General features: G+C 43.5%; 1 protein-coding gene across 2 annotated transcripts in view; it reads right to left on the minus strand.

Annotated features, from left to right (window-relative positions):
* nr4a3 (nuclear receptor subfamily 4, group A, member 3) overlaps nucleotides 1-15,112 on the minus strand; it is a 24,026-nt gene continuing 8,914 nt past the window's right edge. For both annotated transcript variants that reach the window (XM_023284248.3, XM_055013752.1), the window contains exons 4-8: nucleotides 11,541-11,670; nucleotides 10,895-11,055; nucleotides 10,610-10,809; nucleotides 6,108-6,286; nucleotides 1-1,841 (exon numbers count right to left, since the gene is read on the minus strand). In XM_023284248.3, coding sequence (XP_023140016.2) covers nucleotides 1,579-1,841; nucleotides 6,108-6,286; nucleotides 10,610-10,809; nucleotides 10,895-11,055; nucleotides 11,541-11,670 — 933 coding nt within the window. In that variant the 3' untranslated portion in view covers nucleotides 1-1,578. The remainder of the gene's footprint in view (nucleotides 1,842-6,107; nucleotides 6,287-10,609; nucleotides 10,810-10,894; nucleotides 11,056-11,540; nucleotides 11,671-15,112) is intronic.

Consider the following 15,112-nt stretch of genomic DNA (forward strand, 5'->3'; position numbering starts at 1 on the left):
TCAGAATAATCAGAACTAGTTTATGATTTCAAAGTGCTGAACAGAAAAAAAAAAATCCAGTGAACCAAAGCGAAAGAAAAAAACAAAACAAAATTGAACAGGAAACTCTAACCAAAAAAGAGGGACATTGAAAAAAACAGCAACTTTTTTTCCTTTTTTTGTTTCTCTTCTTCTTTTTCCAAAAAAACAAAAACAAAAAAAAACAATGCACAACTCGTACCACAATATTTGAAAAAGCTAAAAACACTTCAAAATATTAGTTTTGTATATATATATTTATATATATATATTTATATTTATATCTATAGAATTTGTCATTTCGAAAAGCGGCTGCCGTGAGTGTGAGTGGGTTGGTGGGAGATTCCCCACAGAGCTGCAGTCTGAGACACAAACACGGGTCGAGCTGTTTTTCTTTTTGACGGGCGTATGGCAGCTCCGACAGCGTATAAACACACCATGCATATGATCCGGGCTTCTCTAAGCAGCACAAAAGACTGGTCTGTCCTTCACACGCTCACGCAGCCTCCACGACAGAAATGAAAAAAAAACATAAAAACAAAAAACAAAAAGAAGAGCATGAATGTGGAATGTTTCACTCCCTGGACGTGCAGCTATCGTCGAGCACCCTCCGACTCCCCGCCGTCCGTCCATCTTTCAGGCAGGTAGGGTGTGTGTCTGTGCTTCTAGCCCTTTCTCAGGGTGTAAGTGCTTCAAAAAAAGCCAATTCCCGCCCCAGCGCTCGCTCCTCCGTCCTCCTCACTTGACCTACGATTTTCAAAAACGAGTTAATATTTAAAAAAAAAGACAAAAAAAAGAAGCTACAGAGGAGTTCAACTCTGGGCGACTCAGTCATCGAACGTTAGTGCGCAGCTTCACATCTGCCTCCTGAAGCCAGATGGAGTCTCTCTCTCTTTCTTTTCAGCTACTGACAGTACAGTACGAGTCTTTGTATTAAAATAATTTAGAGTTTGAAATTAGACCTCCTCCCCCTCTTCCTCCTCCTCCTCTTCCTTTGTGTGGCGAGATAGCACTTAAGAAATTGCACTTGTAATTAAGAGCCCACCTCAGCAGCCACTTCCACGTGTTTATGAAGTACCTGATGTTTCTACGCTGTCTGACCTCTGACATTTTCAAAACTTCCTTTTGCAGCAGGAGGCAGCACCACCGGCTCTGCGAAGCGTTTTCTCACGCTTCAACACAGATCAAATCAGCAGTACTCATAAACCTTTCTTTCTTTCTTTTCTCTTTGTTTTTGCAGAATGAGCTGCCACCCGGACAGAGAGGTCACTTTTTTCTGTTCCGTCTCATCATCCTCCCCAGAAAAACGTGAGGATCAAATAAAAAGTGGTAAAGCGTTTTTGTTTTTTTTTGTTTGTCAAAGAATCTCTTTTTTTTTATACAGGTGAAAAGCGTTTGTCCGTTGGAGTGAAAAGGCGCTCTTGTTTTGGTTCGTCCCGTCGAGTGAAAAAGCATCTGATCGGCTCTCTCTGCTCAGTCGGAAGCAGGCGAGTCTCTCTTTCTGGGTGAGTGTGCACATGCTCCATAGAGGGGAAATAAAAAGGCCTGAACGGGACGCGATCAGTACGGCAGAGTGTCCAGAAACCGGTCGATGAGCGGCGGCGGCGGCACCAGGTCCTCCAGCTTCAGGTAGAAGATCCGCTGAAGGCCCTGGGTCCTCTGGGAACGGAGCTCCGCCCGTAGACCCAGAATACGGCTCAGGGGAGGCGCCGCCTTGGACGTGGAGGATGACGGGCCGCAGCCCAGGTGGTCTCTGAGGCAACAAATCACTTTATTCTGCAGCTCCTCCACACGCTTCGAGTCCTTCAGACCTGGGACTTGCTCTGTGGAGAGACAAGAAGGCAAACGTTAGGAGAATTATTCATTGAGTTCATTGAAAAATCAATCAGTTTCTTCCACTTGACCTTCTCAGAATCAGCTGATTTTTTTATGTACAATAAGGTTCATATATGTAGTGAAGCCATGCAAAATCTCGCCCTCATGCTATGAATATTTTCAGAGTTACAGCCCCTTAAAGCACATGAAGTGGGTTAAAATTTCACCCTTTTTCCATCATTTCTGAGCCTCATCACTGCATCAGTACAACACACTGACACATGAAATTTGCAGAGCTTAAAAACTGATTTATGCTCTGTTAAAATCAGTTTTACATCCACTCAGGGTGTCACAATCTGAAGACTAAATGTCATTTTTCTGCAGCTTAATTTTTCACCTTTTAGCATCAGTCTTATGGGATGAATCATAGCTTGAACAGCAAAACTGCAGCAGTTACCAGTCGATGATGTCGACCAATAGAAACAAGCATTGGTAGCCTGGATATGTCTTCTGTTTTCTGATAATTCCTCAAAGAAAGGAGTTTGTGGGGCAAGATATAGCAAATGAAAAGTCTAATTTTACCTACATTTGATACAGGATCATCTTAAAGCCATGTTTCCTTCTGTGTCAAACTAATTTTCTAATATTTTGACACTTGCAAAATGTAAAATTTGAGGTTCTGTTTTCTGGAGGGATTAAAACTAAGATACTGCTGAGTGACTGAGGACTGCACATGTATACAAGATGCTCAAAGGTGTGGCTTCCAAGTTAAATTTCCACCTTAAGCTGAGCAACAAGACTAACTGGTGCCATAAAGTCACTCTGGGAGGACAATCTGTCAACAGTCAACACCCAAGAAGCATCGTGACAAAATATGTATTAATATGTGAAAAAAACTAATGTCAGACCCTTTAAAGGTTATCAAAATGCACATTTTTGAAGGTTCTTCTATAAATTATCATAAAACTAAAAACAAGTCCAGGGTACCAATGCTTGCTTCTATTAGTCAACATCATAGACTGGTAACTGGTGCAGTTTTGCTGTTCAAGCTATGATTCATCCCATAATATTGATGTTCAAAGTTGAAAAATCAAGCTTCACAAAAATGAAATTCAGCCTTCAGATTGTGACACCTGGAGTGGATGCAAAACTGATTTTATAAGAGCATAAGTCTGTTTAAAAGCTCTGAAAATTTCATATGTGTATCTGCTGTACTGAAGAAGTTGTGATGCTCAGAAATGCTGGAAAAAGTGTGAAATTTTAACCCACTTCTATGTACTTTAAGGGCTTGCAACTCTAAAAATATTCATAGTATGAGGGTGAGATTTTGCATAGACATTAAACTGCTGCAGTTTTACTATTAAAACTATGATATATCCCATAATATGGATGCTCAAAGTTAGTTTTAGAAAACATCCTGCAAAAATGAATTTCTGTCTTTACATTGTGGCACCTGGAGCGGATGTAAAATTGATTTGGTTGCAATTTTTAACGGAACTTAAATGTGTTTTTCTGCTGTACTGATGAAGCTACGATGCTCAGAAATGCTGGAAAAAATGTCACCACTCTGTGTACCTTAAAGGTCTGTAACTCTAAAAATATTCACAATATGAAGGTCAGATTTTGCATGTTTTCATTAAACACACTAAAGTTATTGAATTAAACAAAATAAATTTTAAAAAAAGGGAGGAAATGTATTTAGATTTGTCTGATTTTACGAGGAATGACCTCAGAGCTCATCCAGCCGAAGCAGCATTAGCTACATCTTCTTTTATATTGAATTCCACCTCATTAGCCTGTATGGCTCATGTTCTTAACAGGCCTTAACCTGCCTCATTCACTGCAGATCAATACTCAGTCTAACCTAATAAGCCCCCTGCACGCTGTGTACAAACACACACACACACACACACACACACACACACACACACATATATATACATGAGAATATATATGTAGAATATATATATGTACATATTTTTAGACCTCTGCAGACACACACAGCTGCAATTTAAGACGCTGACAGGAACAAAAGTGCTCAACAATTAGCTGATTATTTTGGCCCTGTGAGCCGCCAAATGAAATTAGGAAGAGACGCACACACACACACACACGCACACACACACACACACACACACACACACACACACTGCTGCTGCCCATAGCAACTCCAGTGGCACTCGTAGCGGCTTAATGTGACACTAACTCATTCTGCAGAGAACAGCGTGTCCAGAGCTGCACACACACACACACACACACACACACACACACACACACACACACACACACACACACACACACATATATTTATATATCTATACACAAGTCTGTGCTGCAGGGAGGCTGCCACTAAGACCAGCCTCACTTTGAGGTATCCATTATCCGGAGCTTATTTATTGTTTGTTTATGTGACTCCTTTGTTTGCTGATGCACTCCATGTCACTCCAGCCCTCCTTTCACGGCGGCTTTTCAGACTCGCACACTCTCTCCCCCCCTCTCCTGTCTTTCTTCCCCCGCTCTCTCCCCTTCTTTCTCTGTTTGCTCCCCGGGCAGAGATCGATGGCTGCCTTTTCTGCTCGGGCCACTCCGAGGCGGTCGATCGCCCGGCGGCTCTCGGCGGCTTCGGGCCGCCGCTATGCGCCTGTGTGCTTCGCCGAGGTGGCAGAGTGCCGCTGAGAGCGCCGCGGACGCCATTCCACAGCCGCGATTCCACGGCTGGCGCTGGTCGATCAGGCACAGAGTTAAGTGCTCCCCCAGAGAGCGAGGACGGGGTCGGAGGGCTCGGGCAGAAAAAAAGAGCTGGAGGATGCGATGGTGGTGGAGGGGGGCAGCGTGACGCGAGGAGGATTTTTACCACATTAATGTACAGATTCTGAGGCTCTAATTGCAGGATATCCTCTGTCACCTCTGGGTTTCTAATGCGCAGCTACAGACGTGTGTTTGCGGGGAAAAGCTGCCACTCTCCTCCGCGCTGATTAGAGCGGCAGGTGTGCGGCAGGTGCAGCAGGTGCTTCTGGGTATCGGGTTCTTGTTTCGAGCGGAGACGGGCGAGAACACGCGTGCACATGTGTGTGTCTCTGAGCGCATGTGTGACGTTAGTGGAAGTGTCCACCTGATCACTGTCACATTGAATCACCCACAGAGGAAGCTGTGGGCAAAAAGGAAAGAAGCGAGGGAGGGAGGTGTGTGTGTGTGTGTGTGTGTCCATGTTTGGATCTGCAACCGAATGAGCCCCAAATCTTCACTGAAAGGCAGGTTATTGCTTAAAAATATGACAGACTTCTACACCTGGAATTCGATTTTAACTTTGATGTATTTTACTTAACCCTCGTGTCGTCCTGCGGGCCAAATTGACCCGTTTTAAAGTTTGGAAATGTGGGAAAAAATATATATTTTCACAGTGAAACTTTTGATGTCCACATTTTCAACATTTTTGGGAAATTTTTGAACATTTTTTGGTGGAAGAAAAGAAATGGAAAAAATGTTTCTTTAAGAACATTCACAGAAAAATCAACCAAAATCCAGCGAAATTCACTGGATCAGATCAGATTTTCAACTTTTGCAACTGTGACATGTTGCTTTGTTGGGCAACTTTAATCTATATCTCCTCATAAAAACAGCAAAAAATTAACCACTTGCATTAACTAAATTCTGTAAAAAAAAAAAAAAAAAAATCCGTTTTTCTTGGTGCAACTGTGAAACCATCAGTAATTCAGCTGCAACCAAGAGCCATTTGACCAAAAAAATCTGAGTTTTCAGCTGAACTGCAGGCAGTGTTTACACAGAGCAGATAGAAAATGAGTCTGGGAACAAGTTAAAAATGTAAACAGTAGAATATATATATATATAATATGTAGAGCCACTATTTTTGAATCCAGTATTGGTAACACCTTTTAGCACTTGAAAAAATGTTGTACATACTGGTACCAGGTTTTTTTTTTAATATTTGCACAATAAGTAATCAAAGAAATTCAATGTTTTTTGTGATTTTTGGCATTTCAACTGTGTCATATTGCACAGAAGACAGTTTTTAGTTCTCCCTCCTTCTAGTCATGGTTGCTCTGTTTCCATAGAGGTGCAGGATTTTATATTGTCACCAAAAAATGATCCCACAGTGAGCAAAAATGTGAGAAAACTCCCAGGCGGTTTGTACATACAAGCAGCTTGTATGATTGAAGGCGTTTGTGTGCAGCAGCGACTGGAAGACGTGGCTGTTTCTGTTCATGGAATACATTTTGTTTTCCCCTGCTGGTAGTTTTGAAATCTGCCGTTACCTGTGAGAAGCACGAGGGCGGCCAGGCAGGCGAAGGCGGAGGCATCCAGGTTTAGGCTCTGGAGGTGGGTGGAAAAGTCCCGGATGGAGTCGAGCCACTCCCCGAACCCACGAAGGCACTGGAACCTGTGCAGCACCAAACCGTTGCAGAAGACGAGTTTATCCTCCGACAGCATCGACCTGAGGAAACAGTAAGAAAAATAAAGAGATCTCCAATGAAACGCTGCATTTTTCCCTCATGTATTGTAAATATAGCTTGAGATAGCGGTGCAAGGAAACAATTACAATAAAAAACAATGACCAATCCTGGCAGCGCGCACATCAAACACTGGCATGCAGCTGATTAAGGTCGTGTTTTCCAAATTATAGGATTTTAAAACATTCCTGCGTTTCCTTGCGGTGGGGCGGGGTGAAGGGTTAGGGCAGAGGCCTGTGTGCAGATAGGTAATGGCTTTAATGTGCCGAGCTGTGGTGTGCAGTGGAAACACAAAGCTTTAATGAGGAAATGAAAAGGCTTCTCAGATGTATTTAACCATCACTTACTCACGACACACAACGTCAAGCGGAGACGGAGCTAACTGGTCTTTATTAGAGGCTAAAGGAGGAGAGTTTGTGCAGCGTTTTGCTGAAAAAAGTTTCAACTAAGAAAGATGGAAGATGCAGGAAAGGAAAGCGGAAAAGAAGGGGTGGAAGCCTCAAATTACACCCTGCACAAACATTGGCTTAGCAGTTATGGGGATAAGATGCGATGCCATTTGTGTCTAATTATCCTTAGTATAGTTTAAAGGAGGCGCTCCACCCACTCTCAGCCCAACACATGCACAAAGACGCTTGCACACAATCAAACACACATTAAAAACATCTTTTCTCTTTTATGCACACAAGTGAAAACGATTAACACGAAGCTAACAGGACCAGAATGTACCAATGTGAGAGCAGAGGGAATTGGGAATCTTTAACAACAAACCTGCTTTCCTGACTTCTTGTGACACATCTTTTATACAACATTTCACACTCTTGATTAAAGCTGTACAAACCCAGACAAAGGCAGAGCTGCAACAACAAAATTATTTGGCAAGTAATTTTTCACCTTTTAAAGACAAAAAAAGTCTAAATTCTACTGATTCAAGCATCTTAAATTGTCAATATTTTCAAGTTTCTTTGTTCCTCCATGACAGTAAACTGACTGTCTTTAGGTTGTGGATAAAAATATTATACACTTACTGACATTTTTCACCATTTTCTGACATTTTATGGCCCAAACGACTAAAGGAGAAAATAATTGACAATGAAAATAATTATTAGTTGCAGCCCTGTTTGACAGTATAGTGCTTTATTATTTTGAATGTAAAATCGTAGCTGTGTCTAACAAAATTTGTGCCATTAATTCATATTAAATTTAGCATAAGTAGAGTGCATTTTGGGATTTTTGTGTGTGAAGAATCCTTGATGGGTTACTGATGGACTGACAGGTCGATGCTGCAAATAAATAAAATCTAATAGAAAAAAATTAGAAGAAACTTAAGTGTAAAAATTAAAAATTAGAAGCTAAAGCACCACAAATATCTCATTATTTTCCCAGGACTGCAACAATAAATGAATATGCCTTTACTACATGGAGCTGTTTCAAAAAAACAATTAAAAAAATCCCTCTTTTTATTACATAATATTATTTCACAATACTATTTGACCTGCGGCTGATAGTAGCACATGAGCAAAACTGCACAGGCAGGCGCAGCCATGCAGACACACACACACGTTTATTTGTTTTACAACTTCCCATCAAATCTAGCATGAATAAGAGTGCATTTCTGGGTTTTCTAAAAAGGTTTGTTTGTGTGTAAAGTATCCTTGTGAATCCGCATATCATTGCAATATGGCCAAGCATAACATACAAATCACAGATCTTACAATCTTTTTGGATAAAACATGTCACAACATGCCATTACACACGAAGCATGGAGATATTCCTGCTGAGAAATCTTATTTTCTACATGTGGGAGAACATACTTGTTGGGTGCAGTCTTGTTTCAGTGGAAAAGAAACGGAAAAATTCACACTAAAATTTGATTTATATCACAATATCTTTTAAAATATTGTCAAAATATGGTGTTTTTTTTCTGCATATCTTTCAGTCTTGATGGAATCAGTGCATTCCATTGATTGACTGACAAGTAAACGCTACAAAGTCGAAGTAGAAACAAAACTCTGGCATATAAAGTATGAAGCCGAAACACCACAAGCATTTAATGATTGAGAAAATCTCAATTTGTTTCTCTGATACACTGAGCCTAGAGCTACATCGTTTCAGCATCGACACTGCAATGAACATATGTGATGTGTGGAAAACTAACTGAAACACTTCACGCTACAACTCTTTTGCTGCTTTGTATAAATTCCCATTTTCCACGACTAATCTACGAGACAAGTCTGACTGATAGAACATCATTTACTCCCATTAAAGGCTTTTTGGATTATTTTAAACTTTGACCACAAAACACAGAGTTTGCCGACATGCAGGCTCCACATGTGCACAGCAAAAGGAGAGAAAAGGAAGATTTGGTTGCAAAATGTAAATATTTCAGCCAAAGACATGAAAACAGCCCCTCTATTATCTTGCAATACGGCAACAATTTGTTCTAGCATTTAAATCAGCAGCACCAAACTCTCTACAATGAGTCCAAAGGCAGATCTGAAAGTGAAAAATACTATTTTACCACAAGAACAGTTTTCTTTAGCTTTTTAGAAAATATTTTCTATATTTGCTGCAGATGCACTCCCCTACAAAACCATTAATCGCTGCAGAATGATTATTTCCAAAAAGCAAACATTCTTTTTCCACATATATTGCAGAAAAACTAAACATTGCAATGCCATTGTTTCCACTCTCCTGCAGCCTCGACTGACCTGCTTTAAAGCCTCATTACTATTATTATTATATAACATTATTTGCAAATACTATCTGACCCGTGTGTGATAGTAGCACATGAGCGAAACTGCACACAGACACACACACACACACACACACACACACACACACACACACACACACACACACACACACACACACACACACACACACACACACACAGCTGGATGTCTGCCACACATTCCTCTCACCCCTGACGACACTGTCACCACGGCAATCAACCAATAACCACAGAAACTGTTTGGTAACGGGGCGCTCGCAGCAATGCCGGCCCTGGAGAGCGGCGGAGCAAATTTACTCTGCGGAGCGCTCACAAGCACGCAGATGTGCGTTCGGGGGACTGCGAGGCTTTCAGGTTCAGGACGGGGTCAACGCAGGGTCGCGTGGACCACTCCATCCGCCGCTCTCATGAGGAGATAAAACGGTGCTTGTGTGCGTTTTCCTCTCCTTGCCGTGGGAAGACGAGCAGCGAGTCCACCCTTTACAGCGTGAATCAGAGCCTGATCCCCAACCTCCTGCTGGGCCTGTGATGCCACCACCCAGAATCTACCCACCCTGCACCTGGAGCCAGGAGGAGGACGGAGCCGGGACTCTGCATCATCAGTGTGTGAGTAAGCGACTGTGTTGGTCTTCTGCCCTGGACGACAGCGCAGACAAAAGGATGAGCTCGTAGCCCTCCCCCATAAATTTAACCAGCCGCATGCCTCGCAGGAGCAGACCAGTAACCAGGGGTAATAGTGAGAGCGGAGCCGGGCCGGGGCAGCCACAACGGCACCATGGGTATCCACGTGCTCACACGCAGACACGCAACACAGGAAGCAAATGAAGGCAATTCTCTTTTTTTTATTCCAGTCAGCTGAACTGAATATGCATCTGCTTCCATAACGGGGCCTTTTCAGCTCCTCAGCTGACCGGCCCCTTCAGATGGAATCGATCCCGTCGATTCACAATGTTAGCACAGTTTCAGAGCACACTGAGCTTTCTGTGCGTCAGATATCAGTTCGAGCCGAGCGGAACTCTGTGGGCGTAGCTGCTGTCATAGCTACAGACTCCATTCATGATTTGGTTCATATGGCGATTACTCAGCTCCACTCCTCCCACTCTGGAGATACACCAACACAGCAGCAGCGCAGCTCTGCCAGCACACTTACAGCACACTGCGTCTAACGGTAAAATGAAGGCCTGTTGTTCTTAACACGACGTCCGATGCCAAAACAGAGTTGCGAACAAAGTCGTGGGTGTGTGCCGAGAATCAAAACATTTCAGAGGTGGAGAAAAGTTAAATTAAAAGTGTTAAAAGTTCTCAGCGGGCTCTGACTTCTAACCTGCAAGCTGGTGTGACTCATTGGATGCAGATTGGAGGTTTAAGCAGACATTGCTTTGAAAATCCACCAACCTCATAACAGCAAGTTTTGCAGGAGGTTTGCATTGTGCAGTTAAGCAGTTCTGCTAGTTTGCATGCTAAATAAGTCACTTTTTTGCAGGGGCACCGTCGCTACATCCTTCACTTCGCTCCACCCGTCATGACTGCATTTCTTTGAACCAATCGCGAACAAACCAGAGTGCAAATGTACCTGTGAGCCAGTCGCAGGACGAACAGCTCCAAGAAGGCCGAGTCTATGAGCATGTTCTGGTCGTCCCGCTGCAGTTCGGAGAAGCCGGGCAGCCGGTCGGCCCAGCACCTCGTGGTCTCCATGGAGATGGTGAGCAGCCGGTAGAAGAGCTGGATGTGCTCTGCGTCTGAGGAGGAGGACGGAGGGTCGGCGGCGCTGAACTGTGGGGCGCAAAGAGAGCAGAGGTCACCGGAAGAGCTCCTGAACTGGTCGTATCTGCAAGTATGAGTGAGCGTTTAACAGTACCTGGCTGTAGTCGAGGTCTCGGGGTGTGCAGTGGGAATAAGCCCTGAGCAGAGCAGACAGCAGGCTGAGCGGTGGAGACGGAGGAGCCTCCGTCTGCAGGGGGCTCTTTGGTTTGGAGGGCAGACGACCTCGACGCCCCTTCAGACTGTCGGTACGAACAACTGTGGAGCAGAAGGAAGAAGAGGATTGATGCACAACTGTGGAGCTTTTCCCAAATTAAGGAGGCTGCAACCAGCAGATGGCAGTGGAGCTGTTCTGGAGGCTGCAGATGTGTGTGCAGCACCGAAATATGTGTTATTGCATGAGTGTGTGAGAAGCAAGTGATAAACCTCAGAGAAAGGAGGGCAACTGATTGCAAACATCAGCAAAAACATCTCCGGGGTGCAGAAGACAATGATGACACAAAAGCTTTGGCAGGTCAACTTTAAAATAAACCAGGATGTAGGAGTTTAAACTGGTTGATTTGTGAGTGATGCTGCGCAGTTTGAGCATCAAACGTTTAATTTCCTGCACTTTGGGTAACTTTTACGCACCGATTTGCGTCTACATTGTTGCATCTATGGCAGCAGGGATGCGTGATGCTGAACCCTGAGTTAAAGTTGTGTCCATGAACTGGAGGTTGTGTGACTAGTGTGGGGTCTCCTACCTTCCTTGACCATCCCGACGCTCAGACACTTCTGGAAGCGGCAGTACTGGCAGCGGTTGCGTCTCCGTTTATCCACAGGACAGTTCTTACTGGCCAGACACACGTACTTGGCGTTTTTCTGCACTGTGCGCTGCAAGAAACACACACATTCCCACAATCAGCCTCCAAACACAATCAACACCTAATATTTGATTTGTTTAATTCAATTTCTGCCCCCCACCCTCTCTCCCCCCTCTCTTTTCCTTTCCCCATCAAAGAATGAAAGCAGAAGCTCGCAGGTCAGATTTTAATTACGCGCTGAAAGGCGGCGGTGACATCAGTATAATTAGATAAAATTAATTTTCCAACAAGCCTCGCCTGCAGGAGGGACAATTTTATTAGCGCCGGAGCTGACAATGGGGGGATCGAGCGTGCCGAGGCGGGTCCCGAGAGACGGAGGGGGGTGGGTGAGGACGGAGGGGAGGGAGGGAGGGACAGCGGCGGCCGCGAGACCTGCGTGATCAGATTGTTTGTGAAGCTCGCGGGTCAGCTCGTGGCACCTCGGGGGCCTCTCGCGGGCCTCTCGCGCATCGATGGGCCCCGCGGGAGCTGTTTTCTCCTCGGCTGACTCGCGCGATTATTACTGACCTTATTAAAATGAAATCAGAAACGGGCCACGTGGGGGCCGCGGCCGCCTCACCGTGGAGGAAGAACAATAATAACTGAGAAGGTAGTAAATGACGGTCCTGGATGGAGCCGTGCGTAAAAAGGCACAATGAGGTGGAATAAGCGGTGATTTCACAGATATATTTATTTATTTACAGCGCACAGACTAATATTATCACTTCCTGTACTTTTCTTTGTTGTGCAGGTGTAGGTTTTATGTGCACATTTGGGGGCCTGTGCGTCCCTCGGGATATTTTGGGCATCAAACGCTTAATTTCCTGCACTCTGCTTAACTTTTACGCACCAATTTGCCTCCATATTGTTGCTTCGATGAGTAGCTGTTTTCCAAAATAAAAGTCCTCTGCTTCTTTCATGTTTTTAATTGGTGAGTAGGAGTGTGACAGTATCTCGATATGGCGATATACTGCGATATTTTGTCTCCCGATCGATTATCGATATGCTCCCGCCAAGGATCGATACTTTTATTTAACATACGGCCGCTATAAACGGCTCTTTCAATGTTCGTTGCTTATTGGGCAATTCCTTGATGGTCCGCTAGGGGCGCTCCTCCTGGGAGTGGCGGTGAAGTGGGCGGAAGTCGCAGGGCGAAGAAGATACCCATAGAGCGCGCAAAGGGAGAAAACATGGCGGCAACAAGCGAGAAACAGAAATTGAAAGATGCACCGGCAGCTTACAAGTCAAAGTGTGGGTACATTTCGGACTGTCGCCATATCGTGAGATAATAGTTATCGTGAGCCTTGTATCGTGAATCGTATCGCAAGGTACCCAGAGGTTCCCACCCCTATTGGTGAGAGATCTACAGTTCTGCGTTTACTCCAGTACATTTCAGCTGTGTACTTTATTACTTTATAGTGTTTTACTCTACTACATTCCAGCTTTTTATTTCATTACATTTTAGTCTTTTACTCGATTACATTTCAGTATTTACTCCACTACATTTTACTGTTTCACTTCATTACTTTTAGTCCACTACATCTCAGAGTTTCACACAACTACATTTTAGTGTTGTACTCTATTACATTTCAGTATTTTTCTCCATTACTTCTCAGTGCTTTACTCTGTTACATACAAGCTTTGACTGGACAACTTTTCAGTGTTTTGCTCTATTATATTTCAGTCTTTAACTCCATTACATTTCAGCTTTTTACTCTACAAAGTTTCAGTGTTTATGCCACTGCTTTTCAGTGTTTTACTCCATTACATATCAGTTTTATACCTGACTGCTTATCAGTGTTTTACTCCACTTCATGGATCTGGCAGCTGCAAACTGAGATTTTATGCACAAAACATGATTTCCACCAATTTGTGTCTCCTTTTGCTTCATTTTATAGTGAAATGTCCCTATTTATGTGTATGAAAACACCAAATGAAGGCAAACCGAGTTAACTTAACAGAGTTCTTTTTCTGCTGTCATGTTTTTGCTCTAAATATTAAAGAAAAAATCTGCATGTGTGGGTACGACAGCAGTGCACGGATGCAACAAAGTGCCCCAGACTGGTCATATTTTGGGTGTGTTTTGTAGGAAGCGACTGATTATTAAACTGGTTGATTATTAGATTCACTACTCAGCATCTTCCCAATAATTGGTGTTGTAATTTTTGGCAATAGAATCAAGATTTATTGATTTTTTAATTTAGCCAGTTAATAAATTGGTAAATCAAATAATAAATGCACTACTCTGGCTTCCATGCAACTGCTTCTTTCTGTCTGTTGTCTCTTGAGCAAAGTCCCGCCCACAACCCTGTCTGATTGGCTACATGTCACGAGTAACGACCAATCAGCACTGAAGGATAAATAATGATATTTAAATGAATTTTAAATTTTGACTCTGCAAATGTATATTGACTCCAAATATCTGCTTAGCTGACAACTACTAACCAGTATCCGCCCTTACAAAACCATATTGATTGAGCTTTGGTGTTTTGTCCACATGTAACTTGTGGTGACAGACCATCAGACATTTAAATTTCTGCATTCTGGTTAATTTTACGCATCAATTTGTTCCATTTTTGCAAAACTTTAAGGTGTTGATGTAAAGTTTGGATCGATGCTGGGACTGGATTTGAGGCCTCCATGCTGTCAGTCTTTCCAGCCACAAGGATTTAATTTCTCAGGCCAAGCCTCTGCCTGGGGTGCACAACTGTGCAAAATCAACAGCGAGACAAAGAAAAATACACCTGCGTTATAACTGCTGTCATTTGCAAAGCTGTCGAGCCTGTAGTCCAGTCAGAGCCGACTGTAAATTACCCAAATGGACCACACGGAAAGTGACTTCCCCCCTCTTTTCTTTTTTTTTTTTTATTTCTTTAACGCCTCTAAAACACATCAAAACAAATAAATCCAATTAGCAACCCCTCGTGCCACACATGCCCGTGCCCCCGGGAGACCAATAACACACCAATTATTCCATATGCTCCGGCGCGAGCGGCGGAACTGACGCGTAATGGGCGCCAGTGCCGGATGAGAGTGGTTGCCATGGACACGGCGGATGGCTGCAAACGTTTCTCATCCCCCTTCAGTGGCCGGTGACCCGAGAGAGCGAGGGAGGAGAAGTTAGCTGTGGTCATTAATGTGCTTTCAGCGGGAGGCCTTACGAGTGAAGCTGCAGACGTTTAGTCACACCTTTACAAGTTTGGAGACATTTACACGAGTTTCGTTGTAGAAGTTGTGAGTAAAACAGCAAAATTAAAGAAAAGTGCTGGTCTGGTTTTGAGGTTTGAGACTGTTGTTGTTGGAGGAGAAGGAGGAAGACTTCAGTGACCTCTCATTTTATTATGAGAATGCTGGTTCCAAGAAAAGTTAGAGTTTGCAATAATCAGTTAAGATTTTGATAAATTGTCTTGACTGTCTGCTGCTGTCGACTGTCTTTAGTGTGTGTGTGTGTGTGTGTGTGTGTGTGTGTGTGT

Source organism: Amphiprion ocellaris, chromosome 9 (assembly GCF_022539595.1).
Source record: "Amphiprion ocellaris isolate individual 3 ecotype Okinawa chromosome 9, ASM2253959v1, whole genome shotgun sequence".
Taxonomy (NCBI): domain Eukaryota; kingdom Metazoa; phylum Chordata; class Actinopteri; family Pomacentridae; genus Amphiprion; species Amphiprion ocellaris.